A 21,996-nucleotide genomic window follows, 5' to 3' on the forward strand; every position below is an offset into this window, starting at 1 on the left:
GCTCGGGCCAGTCAACCGCTTAGGAACCTTCCGAGCGATGGCAGTGGCTTCCTGGCTTCGCGGAGCTGCGGGAAGACCCTTCGGGCGGGGGCGGGAGGGTAGGTGCTCTGCAGGCCCAGGGCGGGCAAATACTATATGAACATGTTAATACAGGGCTCCGGGCGGATGGGAGGGCGCCTGCCCGGACTGGCCGAGCCCCCGGGGAAAACCCAGAGGGCGCGGGGAGAAGGCGGAGGAGCAGCCGAGCCGCTGGACAGGGCCAACCCCAGACAGACAGACTCGCCCGGGGAGAGGACCGCCTCCCCCAGCGCCCGCCGCCCGCCGCTCCCGCTCCCTCTGGCTCGTTACCGAGGGGGATGAAGGGGGGGGGGGGAGGAGGGTCTGCGGGCAGCAGGGAGGGGCTCCCCCGAATTTAGGAGCCAGGAGGTTCTTGCCAGCACGACCACCTTGTTTTACAGTTGAGGACACTGAACCCGAGAGATTAAGCCCCTTCTCCCAGGTCTCAGTGCTAGCGTCAGGAGCGCTCCTGTAAGCAGGTTTTGGCCACTTTTGTATTTTGTTTTTACCACGGCACGTGGCCACGACTTCTGCAGGTGAAAACGCAGCAGCCCCAAATGCAGCAAAACTTGGTGCATTATCAAGCAGGTCCTGGGTGGCCCAGCAGGCTGGGGGATTTAGTATGGACTACTTCCTGGGGAAGGATGAAAGGAGTTGGGGAGGCAGCCAGTAGCAGCAGCAGGCAAGGACAAATTACCATAGGTTGGTCTGGAATGTGTTGCTATGTAGAAGGTGGGGATGAGTTCCAGCTTCCCTGAGAACCAGCTCAGAGGAAATGAAAGGGGAGCGGGAGGATTATGGTCAGATTTCAGGCAGTCGTTTCTCTGAGGGATGACAATGGGGCCCTTTGTTCAGGGGCCAAGGGAGGCTGTGGACTCAGCCTCCCCCCTCCCCCGTGGGAGGCCTTTGGGAACCCATTTTCCTCTAGTCCCACAGAGCCCAGCACGGAGGACAGGGATTCATGATTCACTTTGAAAAGTTCCCACCGTTCAGGTAGGAGATCCTTCTCCAATGGGCCTCCTGGGCTCTTTGCTGAGGATGAGGACAGCAGAAGCGCAGGCTCGGGGGCCCTGAGGGGAAAACAGCAGTCATGGCATCTCTTGCTACATGCTCACTGCCAAATTGATTCAAATTGGCTTGGATATGAACATATGATTAAAGGAGCTGCGCGATTCATTTATCAGGAGAGATTAAAGAGCTGCATCTGCGCAGCCTAGCCGGGGGACAATTAAGGAGCAAATCGCTAAGTGTCTGTGCCACCAGGCATGGGGGCGGGGCATGAGGGGGCACAGCTGGGATAATCTGCCAAGAGGACACAGGACAAAGGAGGGAGTTCAGGAGTCCCTGTGGGCCGCTCTTGTCTCTGGGCATAGCCTGCGCCACCATGGGGAGCCTTTGGTCCTCACCTGCACCTTTCACCCAGGAGTTAGAGCAGTCCTGAGGGTCTGAGATGACAGAGGAGACGCTATCAAGGCAGCTTTGAGCCTGGCACAGGGGCAGATTTGCTGCCTGTTTTTTGAGAATCATTTACATCTTAGTGACCAGAGCTGCCATGAGTGTACAGTGTACAGGGGAGGGCTCTGAAGGCGCACGCAAATAAAGTTGGGCTTTGACAGCCCTGCAGGCACCTGGACTCCCCTGGGGAGTTGATGCTGAGGGCATTGCCTCCTTCCCAGCCTGGAGCCTAGCACCCTGGCCGAGGGGCTTTGTGGCAACCTGAAGTGTTGGTCATGTGAGGCTAAGTCCGGCTTCCTTAGAAGATCCCTGCCTGTGGAGATCCCTACCATCTTTTCCTGCCTCAGGTCCTTTGCTTAAGCTCTTCTTTTTTTCCAGTAGCCCTGTGGAAGTGCTATCCTTTCTTTAAGCCCCAGTTCAAAATACCAGCTCCTTTTAGAAGCCTTCCCATCCTCCTCCACCTGAACCCCACACCCCATTCTCTCCCCATAATATGCCCAAAGCAACTTTTTTCTCCTTCTGTTTTCTCATGTAATTATTTCCACATGGGTCTGCCCATGTCCACAAACCCCTAGATGACAAACACTATGATTTACTCCTCTCTACTCACCCAAAGCCTGCACATATTATATTAGTAGGTGCAGTACCTACCTATTTTGTATGTCAGCATCTCCACTAGAATATCTGCTTTATAAAAGAAGGAAACTCATTGGTCCCCAGCACTTAGAACAGTGCCTAGGCCATAGCAGGCAGTTATGAAATATTTGTCAAGTGAATGAATAAATTAGTAATATAAGTTCTCTGACTTGAATAATAATAATAAGCCTTCTGCCCCTAGACTACTAGATAATGATGATGGACTTTCCAGTTAGCCAGAGGCCTGAGTCAGTGTGGGTCAACAGAATTGGGATCTTGTCTGAAGGTGGGAGGTACTTTGTCATACTAGTTCCTGCAAGAAATAGAAAACACACCCATCTAACTTGAGAGGACAAGTAAAAGATGAATGTGAGGAGCCAGCAGTTAAAAAAAAAAAAAAGTTACTTTTACTACCTTCTCTATTCAACTGGAGCAGTGGAGGGGGAAGTCTCTTTCATTCAAGATGGATCCATTTGACACTCCTCTCCCACTCATTCTGGGGGACTTTCCTCCCTCCTTCCCTTTCTTGACCCTTTCTGGGTGGCTGACATCACCAGAGCCTTGGCATTAGGGCTGTCTGATACCCTTTCCTGACTATCTGTACAAACCAGGGGAGCCTGACTGACCAGCTGTAAAAGAAACTTTATGAGTGCAGGGATTATAACTGGTCACATTACAGAAGGTAGAGGAGGAGGAGGAGGAGGAGGAGGAGGAGGAGGAGAGGGAGTCATTTGTTTTTGCCTTTCTGCAAGAGCTGCCTCTTAGCTGTCAGTGAGCAGAGTAAGGGTGGACTGAGGCATGAAGGCAGGGACTGAGTGGGGCAGAGAAGCCAGAACTCCCAGCCTACTCGAGTTGCCCTATGGCCAATGGGGTTGGAGGCCAAGGAGAGTTCTGCCATGTTTTGAGCAAAAAATCATATTTGGAATGATTAAAAATAAATCTAAAAATTTTGCCTAGTAAGGACTTGCATCCAAAAAAAAAAAAAAGACAGGATCTCTGATTTAATAACCAGAGGGATGTCCACATTTCTGAGTGGAGGCCAGGGTAGGATGTGGTGTGGATGGCTCTGATTACAATCCACAGGCTCTTAAAATAAAAGGAGGGGTTTGTCCTCCTTGATCAACCTTTTCATCCTTCTACCTTTGCCTGCCCCAAATGACCTGCCAAAGCTGTGAGTGGCACCGGTCTGGTGTGGGAGTAGGCTAGAGACCCGGGCACTTCCCCAAGTCCCCAGCAGAATCCTGATTCTGCTCTCCAGTGAGCACCCAGGACTTAACCTGAGCCTGAAGGAACAAGCGGGAAAATTGGCAGAGCCAGGAGGGAAAGGGCATTTATTTCCATACATCAGGTAAACAGGGAAGAGAGAGCACAGCCCAATGAGTACAAACCAATTGCGGGAGAGAAGGGGGGACAGCAGATGGGAGAGGCACCAGGCACTGCCCTTGGGCCCCCAAGCCTGGTGGTTGGTGGGATGACCTGTAGGGTGGGGGCTGGGACTTTTGGGCCTCATGTTGTCATGTCTGGAGTGAGCGTGTGGGGGCAGGGCAACTGGAAGAAGAACAATGACTTGGGCTCAGGACACATGTGAGGACTGGTGTCTAATACACACCAGTACTGACCCAAACCCCCATCGTCAGTTTTTCTGATCACAAGCCCTCAACTCAAGGCCTTCCCTCTCAAGTTGGGCCTGTGGTGCAGGAAACTTGGACAGAATGGCAGGGAGGCAATGCTTGGATAAGCCCTGAATCGGTGTAGGTGGAATAGGTTTAGTCTTAAATAAATCATTGCACGTAACACACTGATGAGACGATGGGGGGTGGGGGCTGGAACTGCTGGATAGTACATATGCACCCCTGTCTGTGTAGGCATGCTCAACCCAAATCCAGAAACACCTGAGAGCCCCACCTCGTGCTGACTTAAGAATCTGGACCCAGCTCCACTTACTGGTCTCTCCAGCTGCACAGAGAAAGGACTGCTCTCTGAGGAGTGAAGATGGAGATGAGATTCCCCTAGTCATTCCCGCAAACCCCAGCTGCCACCACAGCCCCCTCCCACTCTTTCAGGGATGCAGCTGTGAGGGAGAGGTTGGCTATTTAAATTAAAAGGAAAAAGACAGCAGGCACTGAGAAGAGAAAGCCCTCAACCCAGGGGGCGGGGGGGAGGGGGGGTAGAGAATTGCTGTTCCTGCCCCATCCCCTGACTCTTCCCCATGGACCCAGCAACCTAGAGTGTCCCATCAGGCCATCTGTCCATTGTCCCTGAGCAGGGGGCTGAGATGGAGGTCAGCTTGCTGGCTCCATGCAGTGCCAAGCCACCTGCCACTGCCCACAGTGGCCCAAGGTAGAAGCCAAGAGTGTGGCATTCTGGAGGCAGAAGGAGCAAAAAGTTCTCTTTTCGAAAACTCCTCTCCCCCTCCCCCCCACCTCTTTCATGTGGAGACATCAGACACCCACAGCTTGGAAAGCCCCCTGACCCAACGGGGCTGGGTGTTTCCCATGCAGATCAGCAGTCAGGTGGGGGAGACCTGTGCCCCGCCGTTTCCTGGGAGAGGCGCCGTGGCAGCAGTAGCCATTGGGTGCAAGGGGTACAGACCACTCCCCTGGGCTATGCGTTGGTCTCTGTTGGTTTGGCCTCTGTGTCGCTGTCACTCAGATAGTTATGGGAGTATCGCAGCCTGGAGGTGCTGTCCAGAGGGTCGTGCTCATCATCTGACCGGTCAGGGGCAAGGGACTTCCAGTAGCTGGTAGGGCTGCAGGGAGAGAGGCACAAGGTCACTGGAAAGATGATCTTTACCTTCAACACCAAAGCCTTTGGGTCTGGGGAGGCTCCCAAGGCCCTGTCACAGCATTTCCCAAAAGCCACAGATTGAAAAGCAAATTCAATCCCTCACACTCAGAGTAGTGAGAGAAAGGAGCATATTGTCTTGATTCTGAAAACTTTTGAAACTCCCAAGAAAGCAGTGCTATAGGGTATGCGTAAGAACTGGCTACAGACTCCTGTGTTCCTCCCCAGAGAAATTCTGATTTGCTGGCTTCTGTGTGGGACTGAGGAATTTTGCTGTTTTTTTTTTTCTTTATTTATTTATGATAGTCAGAGAGAGAGAGAGAGAGAGAGAGAGAGAGGCAAAGACACAGGTAGAGGGAGAAGCAGGCTCCATGCACCGGGAGCCTGACGTGGGATTCGATCCTGGGTCTCCAGGATCGCGCCCTGGGCCAAAGGCAGGCGCCAAACCGCTGCGCCACCCAGGGATCCCGAATTCTGCTTTTTCAATTCCTCCCCAGAAGATTCTGATGCAGGTGGTCCATGGACCATGCTGACAGGTCTCGTAGATTACAGGGCACCAGCCTGCCTAAGGTAAATTTATCCCTAAACAGAAATCCTTCCCTACTGGATACTCCCAGACCTGAACCCTTTCCCCTCAAGTTTTCCTGAGGTCTCTGAGACTTTCTGCCCTTGACCATGGCATCATCCATTCATCACAAGGAATGGAGGCTCAGGTTGTAGGGACTGGCAAGACCTCTGTTTTGGAGTAGCACAGGCATCCCTTCCTTGGCACCATAACCCAACCCTGGAGAGTTTTCATCAGGTCGCTGGGAGCCTCCAACTTCCCCTCACCAGGAGGTGAAGAAGCATTATCCCTGGAAAAAGCAGGCTCATGACATTGAGCAAGGATGGAAACCTCTTGCTCCAATCTCTTTTTTCTTTCTTTCCCAAAGCCTCAGGGCTGCCTGCCCCTGCCCCTCCCACCTCTGTTGCCTTTGCAGGTTCAAGTGCACCATAATTTCAGCACTCTTGAACAAAATGCAGCTCAGAGGCGCTCCACCCCTACCAGTGCCCTGCACTCAGAATCCCTGCCCACTCCGCTCCCGAGGACACCACTCTGCTTCCAGATCCTAGAGAGCTTCCGCCAGGATAAACAGGAGTTTGGTAACTCTTCTGCTCACAACTCTGCTTTAAGAATCTGAGCGGGGACCTTGTTTACTGGCCCCTTCGAAGTTCTTCTATCCTCAAACCAAAAGAAGAGGAAACAGGGTTCTGCAAGAAAGAATCACATTCTTAGCTTTTCCAACTGTGTCTGAAGAAAGGGTTTGGCTATTGAGTACTTCCTGTGTGCGAGACTGTCCCAGGCACTCTGGATATGTGTCTTACTCTTCAGGACAACTCTATGAAATGTCAGCGGGAAGTCGGTTCAAAGAGAGGAAACATCTCCCTCAAGGTCACACAGTCAGTAAGTAAATTTGAACTTGGACTCTTAAACCTCAAGGCCTTTTGCTGACTCCACCCTGCTGCTAGATTAGGTGACCTGAAGAGAAAAAGTGAACAAATCTGAATGCTCCTCGCTGACCGGGGTGAGAGCCCAGGGGGTTTGTAAAGATAGGTCTCTCTCTCTCTCTCTCTTTCTCTCTCTGTCTCCCTGGGGAGAAGGAAGAGCCTGATAGAATACATGTTCAATTATGCAGAATGGTTCAGGAATGGGGCAGTCTGGTTAATAGTTATCATATTTCTCATGAATGAATTACCATTTTTAAAGGAATCAGAATAGCACAAAACACATTTAATACAAACTAGACTGAACATAAATGAGTCTTTCTTTGATGGGCCAAAGGCACTTAAGGACTCTAGGGTATCTCAGGGACAAAATTATAAAGCTCAATGATGACTGTGCAACATAGAAAAAATTGGGGTTATTTTAGCTTTTGGGTTGTTTGAATTCTAAATTAGTGGGAGCCTGGTTTTATTTTCAATGTTTGGACAGAGTTTCTGGGCACCCAAGTGCAAAGTTCTGCTGTTGGGCAAGAGGACTTTGTGGAAAAACAGTAGGGTTATTTTGGGGGCAGACAGGGGGGCAAGGTGGATGCCAGGGCTGCAATCCAGATGTAAACAGGGCACCACAGGGTAGGGCTGGTCTGAGATCTTTTCCATTCTCGTGCTTCTCCTGAGTGGGGCGGCAGCCCCCACTCCCACATTCCTGTGCCTGCCAAGCAGATACCTGGATAGATGATAGCCAGGTTCTAGCACTGCTCCAGATGTGGGACAAGTGACAGAGGTGGCTGGAGAGGGGGCCAACTCCATGCTCCTCTCTGGAGCTCCAGGGAGCTACAAAATACCTTGCTCCTCGCTGGGTATGCTTCAGCCAGGCTCCTTGGTGGATTCACAGTGCCACAGCTGAAGAGCCAACAGCAGGCAGCTAGCCTCCTCCCCAGGGCAAGAGTCAGGGCTGGCAATTTGAACATTTTAACCAAATTGTTCAAAAAGCTTTCCTCCCCACAAGCCAGCCGTTTCCTGCACAATGCTGTCACAAACAATTTGGTGTATAAGCTAATTCATGCTGGGTGAGCCCAGGGTGGCAGCCCCCTCCCCTTGCCTTTGCTATGGATGAGTTCGCCTTCTGAATTCTCACCGGTCCCCGCCTTGCCAGATGGGAAGCTAAGCCACCACTCAGCCCCTGCCCCACACTTGGCAGTTTCTCTACCCACAGCCAGTTTGTGCAGAGCCCGGCCAGGTCGTCCCTTCCCTGGCCCTCCTCTTGCCGGCTCTGTATTGGCCGGCTAGCTTCTTCTGGCTCAGTGCCCACTCTCCCTGCAGTGAATCCAGTCCTCCTTGGTGGTGGTGTGTAGGGTTTCGGGACTACTCCGGTTTTCCTGGTGGACAAGAGGGACTGTGCAGGTGGCTGGGGGAAGAAGCAGGCATCACATGTTTTTGACGTTGGGCTGAAAGCACTGGGTCTGAAATACACCAGTTGCTGGGTAGCATGGGAGGGCCTGGCAAGGCCGGAGGCTCCCTCTTCAGGCAGGGGTGCAGTGCTCAGAAGGGCCTGGCCTATCAACTCACTTCCTGCACTGGGGGAGCAGGGCACTTGGCAGGGCTGCTGAGGGGAAGGCTGATGTGGTAGACACAATATTGTGACTCCTGTCTTTTCTCACTGTGGGGTTGAAAACAGCTCCCTAGTGCAACTGAGATGTTTCCGCTCTTCCCAGAGCACCCTGCAACCATCTGCCACACAGGGGAAGCAACAGAGGTGTGCTGAGCCCAAAGACTTGGTTTCAGAGCAGCTCAGGGTTTGAGGAATCCAAGATGGCCATGAGCCTGGTCTAGGTTTAAATTCCACCCTCTCCCCACCATCCCCTCACCCATTTCCAAGGAGTGCAGATAACATTCACTTCTACTTGTCCGTTTCTTAGATCATAACTGGTCCCTTTGGGTAGAACTCCACCAACTCGCTGTTACTTGCTCAGAGGCTCCAGGGCACTAGAGGCCCAAAGGCATGCAACAGGTGTGTGTTAATTCATGCACCTGGGAAGCAGTGCCCATGCTCCAGGTGGGGGGCTGCACTCTGGGGTCATACCTCCTGGGAAGCAGCAAGCTTGCTCTGGGAGGTACCATGCCGAAAACAGCTTCACATAACCAGGGTGATCCAAGTGTCACCACCCACCAGGGAAACTGGCAACAATGGGATTCCAGTGAGTCAGTCTTTGCCTTTCTTCTGAGGTGGGGGTGTGGGCATAAAGGGCCTAACTGCTAGATCTCCCTTCCCACAGAGAAGGCTGGGGGAGGCAGGAGAGCCAGGAGGGGGCTGTCACTCAAGCAGCTGGTAATTTCTATTCATTATAACTTTTTAAGATGAGCTGAGACGAGGTGACGCCCATGTGTGGGCTTCAGGTGGGAGGGATGGGGAGGGAGTCAGGCATCTCTGGGTTTGATGGAGGGTGTGGTACTGTGGGGGCTGCAGCCCTGTAAGCCTTGCACTCTGAGGCTTGAGCTCTGTGCCGGGGAGGAAGGTGGTTTTGCAGGGCAGGGAAGAGCTGAGCCAAAGGCCTCATAATAGATGATAGCCACTAACGCACCAACTCACACCCAGGAGGTCCACTAGAGCCCTCTCCCAAGACCAGCCTGTTGGGGCCATGGACAAAAAGCTCCCATATTGGTGCTGCCAGGCACACACAGCAAACATCTCACCCATGTGCTCTGCCTTGGGCCATACAGAAGAGCAGTCAAGGGTAAGTTGAATAGACTCCATTCTGATCCCAGCAACATCACTTCCCAACTATGTGACCTTGGCAAGTGACTTCGCGTCCCTGAGCCTCAGCTTTCTCTCCTAGAAGATGGAGCTAGTCAGACCTTTGTTACAGAGTTAGTATGAGGATTAGGTGAACGAAGTGTGGCAAATATCTAGGAGGGCCCCTGGCCTGTTATTAGGGACTTAATAAGTGTGACCAATCATCCTAAGCACCATCAGGTGACTGGGCTCGGAGCTCAGATGGACTACCTGGCCCCACTCTCCACGGTAGCCAGAAAGCTCTCGGAGGCCAGGCTGGCTCATCTGGATGGGTTGGACGGAGAGGCCCAAGCGGTGAGAGGTGAGGTGGGGGCACATTAGTTAGTTCACACCAAGGGGCACACTCCATGCTGCACTCCATGCCGGGTGCCACCTACTGCACTAGTCGCTCTCAGGTCGGTACAGGTACCGCATCATCAGGCTGTCCACCTCCTTCTTGCGCTTCTTCTCCTCCTTCCGAGATTGCCGGCGTGCCTGCCCGGCCTCCTCCTCTTCCACAGCTGGGCCCTTCTTCACGCTTGAGCGGCTGTGGCCTGACACGGTAGAGCCACTGGATGTTGATGAGGACTCTGACTCTGTCTCTGTTCTCTTTCTTCTCGATTTGGACTTCTTCTTGCTCTTTCGAGAGCGCCCCTTCTTCCGCCGCTTGTGCTCCGAGGAATCCTCGGAGCTGGAGCTGGAGCTGGAGCTGCTCCTCCTCCTGCTGCGGCCCTTGCGGCCGCCCTGGGCCCGGGACACGTCAGCGGCAGAGGCCGAGCGGCGGATGCTGGTGGCCTGCGCTGGGAGGTCCAGCTGGACGCTGCGGACGCTTTGGATGCTCTTGCGGTCGTCCTCCTCAGAGTCGGGCTCCAGGCTGCTCCTCTGGAACGGGACGGGTTTGTAGCTCAAGACTTCGTTGATGGCGGCCTCCAGGTCTGGGTCCAGGTAGGAGCGACGGCTGGCAGGGCGGATGCCAGAGCCTAGAGGCTCATCGGTGACAGAGGCTGAGATGCGGGGCCGCGGAGGCACCGACAGACTGCGGGCCAGTGACGGGTGGCTGTACTGGGAGTGGGCCTCGCTCAAGGCCACGCTGGCCGTGTCATCCCACGCATCCAGGCAGCTCTGGCCCAGGGACAGGTGGGAATCAGGGCTGTCCCGGCCTAGGCCTGAGGCCCGGCTCAAGGAGGGGCTGAGGGTCCTGGACACGGACAGGGTATCAAGCCGGGAGGTGCTGCGCCGGGAACTGGGGGAGCCCGAGAGCGAGAAGCTCATGGAGGAGCGGGCCCCGTCCTCACCAGAGCCCCGGGAGCCACGCCGGGTGGCCGAAGAGGCCCGGCTGGTGGGGGCAGAGACGGTGGAGGCCCGGTCAAAGTCTGAGCCCCACCTCTTCTCCAGCCCCCGGCCAGTGCGGCGGCTGGGGGCCTCGGAGAGGGTGGAGCCGCGTTCATCCAGCTCATCCCTGGGCCCCGGGCAGGTCTTCCGGGGGGGCCTCTCGGGGGAGGCCGCCCGCTCGCTCAGGGTGGTGAAGAGCGAGTCCTCGTCCCCGGTGCCCCCGATGGAGTCCTTCAGGGTGAGCCGTTTCCGGTAGCTCAGGGAGCTCAGTGCTGAGGCCGGCCTCTCCTCCACCCCCTTGCCCTCTTTCCCAGAGGTGTTGAGGGCCGTCCTAGGGGAGGGAGGTGAGGCCAGGAAGAGAGAACCAGTAGTGGTTAGAGGCAGCACAGACAGAATGAGACAGGGAGAGAGAGAGAGAGAAAGAGAGGAGCCAGCATTAAACCCAGAGAATAAAGACACAGGGGGCGGGAGGAGACAGGAGGCAAAGGGAGCACCCGGCAGCACCCTGGCAAAGTGGCAGTGAGAGCATTGGAGGAAATGAAGCAAAATAATTTGCGTCAGTGAAAATAGCTTCATGGAGAATGTCATGTAAATTAGACCATTGTTCTATTTCATCACTTTTCCCCCTCTAAAACGTTTAGTTCAATTTATTTCATTGTCAACTACCTGGAGCCTTGTGCCATGCCATGGTGAACGGCAGTGGGGCGGGGAAGGCGGCATTATCTGCGGTAACAAAACGTTGTTTGGCTGAATAAATTAAGCCAATTAGAGGGGGCGGCTGGGTGCTTATGGTGTGGGGGCTGGACTTGGGAAGGGGCCTCAGGGGAGTTGGAGGAGGAGGGGGGATTACTTTGTTCTTCCAGCCTGCCAGCAGCCTCTGGGAGGGGGTGGGGAAGCAGGGATGGGGTGGAGGGAATCAGGATGGCTCTGAGTTGGGGAGAAGCTGGGAGGCTGCGGAGCCAGCAGGAGGCACTGGAGCAGAGGACAGAGGATCTCCCTCCCTGCTGCCACGCTGGCTGGGGAAGTGCAGGATGGGGAATGTGGAGCTGGATTTCAGGGGTAGGGTCTGCATGATGGGAAGACTGACCTGGCTGGACAAGAGAGGAATGAGTTCCTCCAGTGGATGGGTGCAAGCAGAAAGCGTGGGGTTGCGGGGAGGGTGAGGGGACGTGGTGAAAAGATCAGAGGAAGGAGAGAATGGGCAGAGAAAGAGGAATGTAGCTGTGTCAGGGGAGTCAGGGGGAACCAGTGCCTTTTCTGCTGCTATTCCCCTTAAGATTTCAGAGGTCCAGAACCGGCCCAAGCCAGCCCTGTCCAGGGTTGTGGGATCCAGAGTCTCCTTATGCCCCATTCCAGCCTTGATTCCAGTGCTCAAACTTGCAAGTGGTTCAACCAACATTTGTTGATGCATAAGCGGGGATGAATTCAAACCTACAGTAAACCAAAGCCCCAAGCCTGGTAGGAAAACATTTCCTGGGAAGAACAAGGGTGCCACAGACCCTAAGAAGACACTGAGACTCCTGTGCTCATTCCACATGTCAGGCAACAGATGCTGGGAGCATGAAGCCTGGTCTTTTTGGGATCAAGGCCCTACTCCATTATTCCTGGTGCATGAGGTGGCTTTTCTTCCCAGCTCAAGGCCACATGCTCACCTGGAACTCTTTAAGCTGCCATCATCGGAAGCTGCCTTGGAAGGCCCCTTGTTTTTGGACAACCATGACTTGACTCCGTCGACGCGGTCCTCCAGCTCTGAGTCCACATCTGAGTCCCCCTCGCTGTGGGATGAGGAGCAGAAAGGTAGGCAAGGCAGGGGAGGAAGAGATCACCCACTGCCCAGCAGGGAACGCAGAAGTGGTGGCAGGTTTGCCTTGGGTGGGTGTGGGGGTAGGATGCGGGGTGGCATGCACATCAGTGAGTCAGGGAGAACAAGAGAGGTTAGATGGGGCACACAGTTCACAAAGACCCGGCCCCACTCAGCAGGCCACACTGTACAATAGCCACCCCCAGGGCCCTGAGGAACACGGAGGCGCCTCCTATTCTATTTCCTGGGACAGGCTGGCTGTTCGGTCAAACAGAACCAATGAGGATGACAGGGAAACCATCCATTGATGAGTTATGGCTAAATGGCCGTCGGTTAAAAAGAGGAGTCCAAGGCCCTACAGTTATTCCCTGAGGTTGACTCCATCTCGTCTGCCCACTCCCAGAAATGGGGCCACAGCAGTGGCCATTTCCCACACTTTTGCTGCGAGAGCTAGACTGCTAGCCACAGGTTGGAGAAGGGCATCGTTATGCCTTCAGGTCAGCTTGGACTGGAGGCTCATCAGCCAATGGTGGCGCTAACCTGAGCATGACAGACCAGATCCCAGATCCACCCTGATACTTCCCTAAGAAACAGAGGAGGATGAGGACAGGGCATCAGCACTTCCTGAGGTGGTGGCAACAACTCTGGGATTCAAACTGGGCCCTGGAGATCCACTTGAGCCCAGAAAGTCCCAGACGACGCGATGGCTCCGTCTCTCCAAGTCTCCTCTTCCCTCCCTCAGGCAGCTGCCAGCTCTTGCTCCCAGTTGCACATCTGGTCTGGCCAAGCCAGCCTGAGCCCTCTCTACTTGCAGAAAAGCCCAAAGGAGTCAGATTCTGAGGCTGGAGTCATGGTGACTCCTTTACAAAGCAGTGAGGGCTTAAAGAGGGCTTCTGAATGAGAATGCTTTTAGAATTCTGCAAAATGTCTGCTCCCACATTCCCCTGCTATGGACATGCTAGGATTTCTCCTTGATACAAATCTCCTTTCATCTGTGTCAACAGGAGCAGCCCCATTCCTGAATTATGTTCTTGAATAAATAGCCGCACAGGCATGCGCGTGTGTGTGCATGCATGCATGTGTGTGTGTACACACATGCGCACACACACAGAGGAAACCACCAGACACTGTACTGAGGACTGTAGGGAGCATGACCTGTTGGGAAGGGAACAAAGCCCATATTTTATGGGTTTCCATCAAATACAGAATTAGAACAAAGACAAGGCTAGCTGATGCCCGGGGTAAACAGGAGTTTAGCAGACAGCCCAAAACCACTAATGCAAGCCCTGTGCCTGTCCAAGCCTGGCAGATTTACTATGGTACACAGGCCCCATGGAACGCCAATACCACCTGATTTATACACTCGTGCAAAAAACCTCCTTCTCTAGCTTCAGAGCCTGTAATTTATCACCACCGTTCATAACCATATTGATTGCCTTTAGAAAGGAGGTGCTGTATGCATCACAAAATCTATGTCTACATGTTAAAAGTGTTTCTGTATAAATCTCCCTTAATACTGCACTGTTTACTGCTTTCATTAAGGTTATGGCAATAACAACTGTATCTCTAAGTAAATCGAAACATTATTTTTCTGCCCACCTTAGCACACTTACGCGCTCGCTCGCTCAATAACTTGGACCTGAACCCAGCTGCTGAGGATGGAGCCACGGCCACCTCTGGCATCAGCAGGACTGTGGTGAGGACCGCATGCCCCAGCACACCTGTGTGAGTGCACGCGCATGTGTGTGTGCACACATGCATGTGCGCACATGCCCTTGCCTTGCAGTGGTCTAGAATATGATCTTAAATGTGCATTTTATCAGCCCTCGGAGCTCTCTACAGCCCAAGGATGGCAGGGCTAGAACGCGCAGGGGACACATAGTAGCGTACCCAGAATACGAATTTTCCTCCTTACATTCAGGGCAGCGAATGGGTTGAGAAGCTGGCCTCCCTGCCCTCGCCTTCCTTTTAGTTTCAAGCCTATAGATGATGTTTAGGTTCTTTTCCTTAAATAATCAGGCCCGTAAACAAACTCCAGGGGCAGGCAGGCTCAGGGGGCAGTTGAAATTTTAAATGGTCGGAATTAAACCTCGAGTCAAATACAATTTATGTCCAGGCTCATGTGCTATTAGTTAACTGGGAGCCGAATCGCAGGGGAACAAACAAACGGAGACAGAATGGCGGGGGATATTAATTGTGTGTGACAACCGGGCTCCAGCGGCCCTCTATCACTGTTACACACTATTACATTTATCATTAGCTCTCACGGAGTCCTCTGCGCTGCCGCTAGCCCATCCTGGCCAGGGGAGGAGGCCTGCCAGGCGAGAGAGAGCAGGAGAGGAAATCCAATGCCACACTAAAAAAACAACCTCCAAACAAACAGTCCTGGCGAACCTAACGGAGGATCACTCTGATCTGCCTGAAGGCCTGTGCATCTGCACCCGCCGTCCAGCTCCCGCCCAGAAAGAAGTAACCGAAGAGCGGGTGGATTTCCTGGGCTCGCTGCCACCTGACAAGACAGCACCAGCACGAACACCCGGGGCCCCCCCTCTGCCCAAAGTGCCCACAGGGAGTAAATACATCTGGCTGTGTTCCCTTCCCGGGCCACTGCCGGGCAGCCTGTGACTAGCTGGCTGGATGCCTTCTCCAAACAAGGAACTGCAGGGTGGCAGTTCCTCACCTCGCACCTTTGTCTGCCATGAGAAGGTGGGGGTCCTTTCAAAACGAAACGTACCTGCTTCTTTCTGGCAGCTCGGGCTCCAAAGGAGCCCTACAGTATGGACAACTCCAACCCAATCAGACTTTTCCCCCTAGAGAAAGAGGCCTGCAGAGGCAGCTCCTCTGGCTTTGTGAGGGAGGACAGGGCTGGCTCTCAGGAGGGCAGACTGTGGTGCTCCAGACTGAGGCTGAGCTCTTTTTTCTGCTGGAGGGCTGCTCTTCCCCCTGGTCCTGCCCACCCAGGGCGTGAAGGGCCAGCAGCCTGAGCCTCCCTGGGGGAGCATGCCTCGCTGCCCGCCCTCTACCTCTGAGGCAGGGCCCAGCCCCTCGCCTGGCCTCCCCTCAGGACAGAGTCAGCAGTGTTAGCATGAGACCAGCTGGGAGGAGGTGTGAGAGGCTGTGTCCATGTGCAGCATGCGGCAAGGGCCCTGGGGGGGGTGGGGAGCCAGAGTTAGGGGTGGTTAGACACCATGGGGAGAGGCAGAGAGCGCATGCGCTCCAGTCCTCACGGTTTATTCTTTCTTTTCTGATACTTTGTCACCATGTCCTGCAAACTGGAAACAGAAAGAAAATGGTAGGCAAGGGGGCCAGAAAGAAGGGGGGCAAACCAAAGAGGATGACCTCTCAGCTCAGGACCCCTTTTTCTTCAGCAAGAGATGGCTCTGATTGGCTGAGGCCAGCGGCAGTGGGGCCAAGTGACAGTGCTGTCCTCAGAGGGAGGTCTGGTTGCCCTGGGGCACCTTTTTCCTGCCCCAAAGGCGCAGGCACCCTGTGTGGGCCAGGACCCAGCCTGCAGGATGGGGCACCCGCGCTCACACAGGAAGGGGGCAGGTCTACAGGGCCTTGGGAGCTTCTCCAGGGCCCGACCCTCAGCCCCCTAGAGCCGATGGTCTACCTGCCTTGGGACTTCTTCCTCAGCCTGAGACTACAAATCTCTCTCTCCCTTTCCTGAACCATTCCCTGAGTGGGTTTTATGAGAGAAAATCTCTGGCACGGTAACAAGGCACCACAGGCCTTAAATCTCTGCCTTCCCCAGAGTGGGGCAGGCACCATCGGAAATGCAGCTAAACAGGAGAAATAACTCACTGTGAACAGGCAGAGCTGGAGAGGCAGGTTCCTGGGAGGCCCGGGGGAGGGAGGACAGGGAGGAAGAGGGCAGGCCCTAAGTTTTGTGTGTGACAGGACAGGGTCTGGTCTGTGCTGGGGTCTGGTGGTGAGGGAAAGGTGGGCTGCTGGCTCAGTGGCAGGGGGACAGAGGTCACAGTTGTTCTACCTCGTGGCCTGCTCCAGAGGTGGTCAGAAGGCCTCGGTGTGGCCACTGTGGCCACAGAGGCTGCCTCACCTGGTGATGAGGTCCTCATTCTCATCGCTCTCCATTTCATCCTCGATGGCAGCCTGCAGGTCCCCAATGCGCTTGAATGCCAGTTTTAGATCGGCCTGTAGGCTCTGGTTAGCAGCCTCCAGGCTTTCCAGATCCATCTCCTAGGAGGCAGAGTGGGCAGTCCAGTTCACAGGAGGGCTAGTCTCTCACCCAGATGCTCTAGAAAAATCCCGCTTCACGTCTCTCCCAGCCAGGCAGGAGCTCCATGGAGGCTACTGCAAGCCTGGGCTCATCCTTGGGTACCACCCTTGGCCCTCTGGCCTGCCTTTGGGACTTCCTGGACTGCCTCCTTGACATGTTCCTCTTCCTTCCAATGATCTAAACTCTGGTTTCTTGGTGGCCCACCCCCCACCAGCCCAGGGGGTAGGTGTGTGCATAGCAGCGACTCAGCCAGCCGCCTGCTTGGGGCCCTGGGGGTCAGGGTGCATTACCAGTTCATGCTTCTTGCGGCTTGCCTCAGCCTCCTTCCTGGCAAGCTCGCCCATCTCCTCCTTGGTGTCCCGAAGCTGCCGCTGTAGCCTCTTGTTCTGCTCCTTCTCCCGGTTCTCAGCTGCAGTGCGCTGATCCCGCTCCTCCGTCAGCTTCTCCATGTTTTCCTTGAGCCGGCTGGCCAGGCTCTGTGCAAGGAGGCAGGGAGGTGGGGGAAGAGAAGCCCATCAGCTAGGCCCAGACAGGGGTGTGGCTCTGACTCTGAGCTCTAGAGTCAGGAGGCGTGGGGTCCAACTTTGGCACCACCACTCACTGGTAGGTGGGCAAGAACTAGAGCCCTCTGAAGAGGCGTCCTTTGCCTTTCTATAAAATGGAAGAGTAACACCTACTCCCTCAGGGTCTATTAAAGATTGAATAAGGTCATGTACACGAAGGCAATTTGATGATGAAAGGTGCTATTGTCATCATCATCATTACCACCACCACTACCAAGGTTGGAGGAGTGCTCTGGCTACAGCTTGGGCCTACCCATACTGACACCACATGTGGCACCTCCATGGTCAGCAGGGCTTCCCTCAGAGACCCTGAACCCAGCAGCCCCAGAAGCTAGATCCTGTGCTCAGAGGTAAATGGTTCATTGAGCATTTCTGGATCAGGAGGCTAAACAGTCATCAGATTATTTTTTTTTTAAATTTTTATTTATTTATGATAGTCACACAGAGAGAGAGAGGCAGAGAGAGAAGCAGGCTCCATGCACCAGGAGCCCGACGTGGGATTTGATCCCGGGTCTCCAGGATCGCGCCCTGGGCCAAAGGCAGGTGCCAAACCACTGTGCCACCCAGGGATCCCCAGTCATCAGATTATAAGCACAAAGCCATCCCTCTAAGCCTGATGAATTTCTCTTCTTCTGGAAACTTGAACAAATTTTCTCCTAGCAGGCCAGAGGATGCTGGGCAAGAAATGACCGGGAGTTTTGGGACAGAGTGTGACGGAAAGACCTGCTTCTGGTTTGACCTCTAACTGGCCACGGGGTCTCCACTTCTTGGCCTCCCAACCTCTGTGTCTCTAAAATAACAGCACGAGGCTATCCGATCTCTAAGGGCCATTTGTGTTGAACATTCTATGCATCTAAATGACAAATACTGCCTTTCTGAGCAGAAGGGATACAGAGACAGGGCTGAGGAAAGGGATTGAGGCCCAGAAGAAAAAGAGACCTGTGCACTGATCTGCCCTGGGGCCACCAGCTCAATGGCTTCTTCTGCCCCTTGACAGCTGAGTAACTTAGGCAACCTCCTTAACCCTGCCCACGTGCAACAATGGGATCAAAATATTACCAACCGTTATGGGGTTGTGGTGGGCAGAACAGGAACATTACTAAGTCTCCCCTAACTCTCCCCGGCTCTCCTGAGGACTGGCACCTTGTCCTGGGGGGGGGTTTAGCCATATTCTCTTCCTAGGCCATGGGGACTAATGCCCTCTCGATGCCCACTGCCAGCCCCACGGTCACCTGTTCCCATCCCTACTCGGGTCCCTGCTTTGTGGCTTCAGGGGCTGCTGGGGAGGCAGTGGGGATGCTCCCCAGTTCATGCACCTGTGAACACAGTTCTCACGGAGAATGGCCAGTGCTTAGACACGTGTAAAAGCTCGAGTGGGAGGAGGAGAACTTAAAAATAGGACGAGAGGGGTGTTCACCCTGAGACAGTTCTGTCTGCTTCTTTCTTCCTACCTGCTCCACGGGAGAGGGCAGGGCTGCGCACACTGGCTTTGGGAAGCCAAAGGGAGTAGGCTGCATGCACTTGGAGTATGGAGGTTATGGGTGGAAGGGAGAATGAGAGAGAGCAGAAGGGGGGGAGCAGGAGAAGGAAAGAAGAAGGAGTGGCGGGAGAGCAGGGATGGCATGGGGAGAAAGAGAGAGGCTGGGAGCAGCTGAGGAGGAGAAATGCAAAGGGACAGGGAAGAAGGGAGCAGACATGGAGACAGCAAAGAGAGAGGAGGCAAAGCAGTGACAGGAGGGGCGGGAAGAACTGAGGAAAAAAAGGCAATAAAGAAGGGAAGGGAGAGAGTCAGCGAGCGAGCAGTGAGATGAGAGAACAGACTTCAGCCCTCACAGAAGTGGCGCCATCCGCTGCATATTTATGACCCTGCCAGAGAGCGAGTGAGGGGACCGGCGGGGGGAGCCCATGGTGGAGGAAAATATGAAGACAAAAAGCTAAGCTGCTCTGGTCCCTTGGCAGAAAGCAAGCACGGAAACAGAATGTAAAGCAGGCAGGCTCCACGGTGCCCAGAGAGCAGGCGGGGCGGGCGGGGGCGGGGGAGGCACCCGCCCCCGTCAGCTGGCCTGGCAGCTTGGCAGGGGCCTCCGAGGAGTGGCCAGGGCCTGCCCGGTGCTGCTGAGCATGCGCAGCTCCAGCTGCCAGGGCAGCTCTGCCCTGCTCTCGGCTGCGGACCAGGACAAGTGTGTGCCCACCTCCAGCCTCTTCACTTGGGTCCTTTCGAACTCCAGGCGGGTCTCCAGCTCCCGGATCTTAGCTTCCTGCCTGCTCACCAGGGACTTGTCCACCATGGACTGCTCCAGGAACTCCACTTGGCTCTGGAGGGCTTGGAGCTGGGGGCCAGGAAAAGAAAGAACTGAGCCCAGGAGGGAGGGGGCAGATGACCGGAAGGCTGAGGGAGCAGGGATGCACAGGGGAGGTGGAAGGATGGGGCCCTGAGCCAGAGGCATTCCCCACCTGTGCTCTGATGCTGGCACAGATTTTGCCCTTTGTAGAGAAAGGTAAAAGCCAAGGACCAGAGAGGGAATAGAAATGTGAAATGAGGCAGCTGAAGCCAAAATGTCTACTATGGTGATATGGCTCAAAGCCTAGGCCTTCACAGCTTTGATGCTGCTCTGGATTACTAATGACTGAGGGGAGCGCCTACTATCCCATGAGCTTGGGGGTTCATTCCCACATACAGTGGCCCCGCACCCTCTTTCTACCACGAAAACCCTGGTCCCCACCTTCTCCTGCAGCTCTTGCTTCTCCTTATTGGCTTCTTCTAGCTGAGCCTGGAGATCATTCATCTGCGCTAAGTCCCGCGAGGCCTGGGGAAGGAGTGAGCGCTGCAGCAGGATCCACCACGAACACAAACCCCAGCCAGCCACACTGCACACCGAGTGCTGTGCCGGGGCACGGAGGCTTGCCACTCCCAAAAGAAGTGGCGTGTGGGGGCCTGTGAGGAGGACCACAGGGACAGCGGGGTGTGGAGGAGCACCTGAGCCACAGCTGCCTTGTGCTTCTTCATCAGCTCATTCATGTCCTCCTGATCCTCTTCCAGCCGGCTTTGGATCTCATTCTTCTCACGCTGAAGACGGCTCAGCTGCTCCTCCAGCTGGACGGAGGCAAGACAGAGCAAAGGGCATCAGGCCTCAAGCGCCTGATGGCACGAGGTGGCAAATCTGAACCTCCCCACGCCACCTCCAATGGGAAGGGGGTGATGTCGGAGCCAGGCCCAGCCACTAGAGTGGCGTCCAGACCAGAGGCGCACAGGGAGCTGAGGGAAAGCTGTCTTTGCAGCATAGGCAGACCCTGGGCTAAATGACAGCTGCTTCCTGGCAGCTCTCTGAAGGCTAATGAGAAGGCAGAAAAGGTCTACCCAGAACAGAGCAGCCCGGGTGGCTCAGCGGTTTAGCGCTGCCTTCCGCCAGGGCGTGAACCTGGAGACCCAGGATCGAGTCCCGTGTCAGGCTCCCTGCATGGAGCCTGCTTCTGCCTCTGCCTGTGTCTCTACCTCTCTCTCTCTGTGTCTCTCATGAATAAATGAATAAAATATTAAGAAAAAAAAAAAAGGTCTACCCAGAACAAATGACCTATCATCCTGGCACCAGCAACCTAGGCCCAACCTGCATGCACTCTGCCCCCTTTAGGCCTTGGGGAAGGACCCCTCGAATGTGCAAGGCTCTCTTGGCTTGGATTCTCATCTCCCACAGGACAGCCTGCTCTCTGGCCACTGGGCCCCCCAGTCAGTTCTCTCCTGGGGGGAGGGGAGGAGACCGCCAACAGCAGCTTCAGGAAATGAATGAATCTATTAGCCTGTAATTCCAAACCAAAATGACTGTGTTGGCTCCTTCTCGGCCCCATCCATCTTGTTACCGGGCTGTGGGGAGCTGGGGAAGCCTCCGCCAAGAAATTTATTAACTCGGATTTAAATAAAATGGTAATTTTATAACAGCCTTTTTTAACACAATTAAAGAATTTGAGTTACTCACCTGAAAACTGCTGAGGAGCACAAATGTCACAGGGATAAATCAGGCCTGTGAGATTGGCATCTCTTCACAGACAGGTGACCGGCTGGGGGGGCCACAGAGCCCGGAGCCAAGCCCAGCCTCACTCCTCACCCCCACCCCCCACCCCCCCTTCCCCTGCCCAAGGAGGTACTGGTGTCTGCATACCAGTAATGAATTCTGGGCCAATGGATGGGCTGTGGGAGAGGTAGGGAATTAAAAGGGAAGCATTAAATAAAAGGTCTAATTAGCTGCCGCTTGGGCTTGTCAGTGGGCTGGCCAGGGGAAGGGGAGGGAACTGGAGCCATCCCATTCTCTTATCGGTGCTTCGGCTAATCTCTAGGCACCTGTTTACATCCCTCAGCCATATTAGCTGCCTTTATTTATGGTGTCGGGGCCTGTGGCCAAGCTCCCACAGGCAGGTGGTTAAATAGGGAGCCAGGCTCTTGCTGGCTCCCTCTTCCACCTTGCCCCCCATCCTATGCTTCTGCTCTGGGTGGGGAGAGGCCAAGGAGGGGTGGCCTGCTCTCTCTGCCAAAAGCCCTGGCCTGAAGGGAGTGGACCAGGGAAGGGCCCATATCTGGGGGGATGGGAGCTACAGTCATGGCTCTATCCTCCCTCGGCACTATCCTCCCTTGGCCCACCAAGCCCCGACCTGCACAACCCAGCTCCTCACCGCTGTCTTGGCTTTGGCAATGTCATCAATCTGCAGGTGCAGGTCTTCCATCTCCACCTCCATTGCTTTCCGTGCTTTCACGGCTGCTGCACAGGTGAACTCTGACTCCTCCAGCTGGGCACAGAGCCACCCCCACCCCAGGGAGGGGTGTCAGCCAGTCCCTGGGGGTGGGAGGGCCAGACAGGGGGCTCACAGGGGAGAGGGAGCCCAGGCG

General features: G+C 54.8%; 1 protein-coding gene and 1 long non-coding RNA gene across 36 annotated transcripts in view; one reads left to right on the forward strand and one right to left on the reverse strand.

Moving 5' to 3' along the window:
• Window positions 1-414: 414 nt before the first annotated feature.
• LOC111097447 lies at window positions 415-14,422 on the forward strand. Of its 3 annotated transcripts, XR_005364717.1 has the most exons (4): window positions 5,282-6,376; window positions 9,832-10,129; window positions 12,150-12,313; window positions 13,922-14,422. It is a non-coding gene; the product is annotated as an uncharacterized LOC111097447 (long non-coding RNA). The 3 variants fall into 3 exon arrangements; XR_005364719.1 differs by lacking the exons at window positions 5,282-6,376; window positions 9,832-10,129 and adding an exon at window positions 415-1,050; XR_005364718.1 differs by lacking the exon at window positions 9,832-10,129.
• The window catches only part of MYO18A (myosin XVIIIA), a 98,770-nt gene continuing 80,226 nt past the window's right edge, over window positions 3,453-21,996 (reverse strand). For 24 of the 33 annotated variants that reach the window (XM_038548329.1, XM_038548328.1, XM_038548327.1 and 21 more), the window contains 10 exons: window positions 21,783-21,896; window positions 20,098-20,214; window positions 19,844-19,927; window positions 19,313-19,450; window positions 16,848-17,033; window positions 16,378-16,517; window positions 15,545-15,589; window positions 12,169-12,291; window positions 9,583-10,847; window positions 4,762-4,897 (listed from right to left, as the gene is read on the reverse strand). In XM_038548329.1, the coding sequence (XP_038404257.1) occupies window positions 9,587-10,847; window positions 12,169-12,291; window positions 15,545-15,589; window positions 16,378-16,517; window positions 16,848-17,033; window positions 19,313-19,450; window positions 19,844-19,927; window positions 20,098-20,214; window positions 21,783-21,896 (2,208 nt within the window). In that variant the 3' untranslated portion in view covers window positions 4,762-4,897; window positions 9,583-9,586. Of the gene's footprint in view, window positions 4,898-9,582; window positions 10,848-12,168; window positions 12,292-15,544; window positions 15,590-16,377; window positions 16,518-16,847; window positions 17,034-19,312; window positions 19,451-19,843; window positions 19,928-20,097; window positions 20,215-21,782; window positions 21,897-21,996 lie in introns of all 33 variants that reach the window. The other 9 variants (XM_038548332.1, XM_038548331.1, XM_038548338.1 and 6 more) reach the window with 5 other exon arrangements.

This window comes from Canis lupus, chromosome 9 (assembly GCF_011100685.1).
Source record: "Canis lupus familiaris isolate Mischka breed German Shepherd chromosome 9, alternate assembly UU_Cfam_GSD_1.0, whole genome shotgun sequence".
Taxonomy (NCBI): Eukaryota; Metazoa; Chordata; class Mammalia; order Carnivora; family Canidae; genus Canis; species Canis lupus.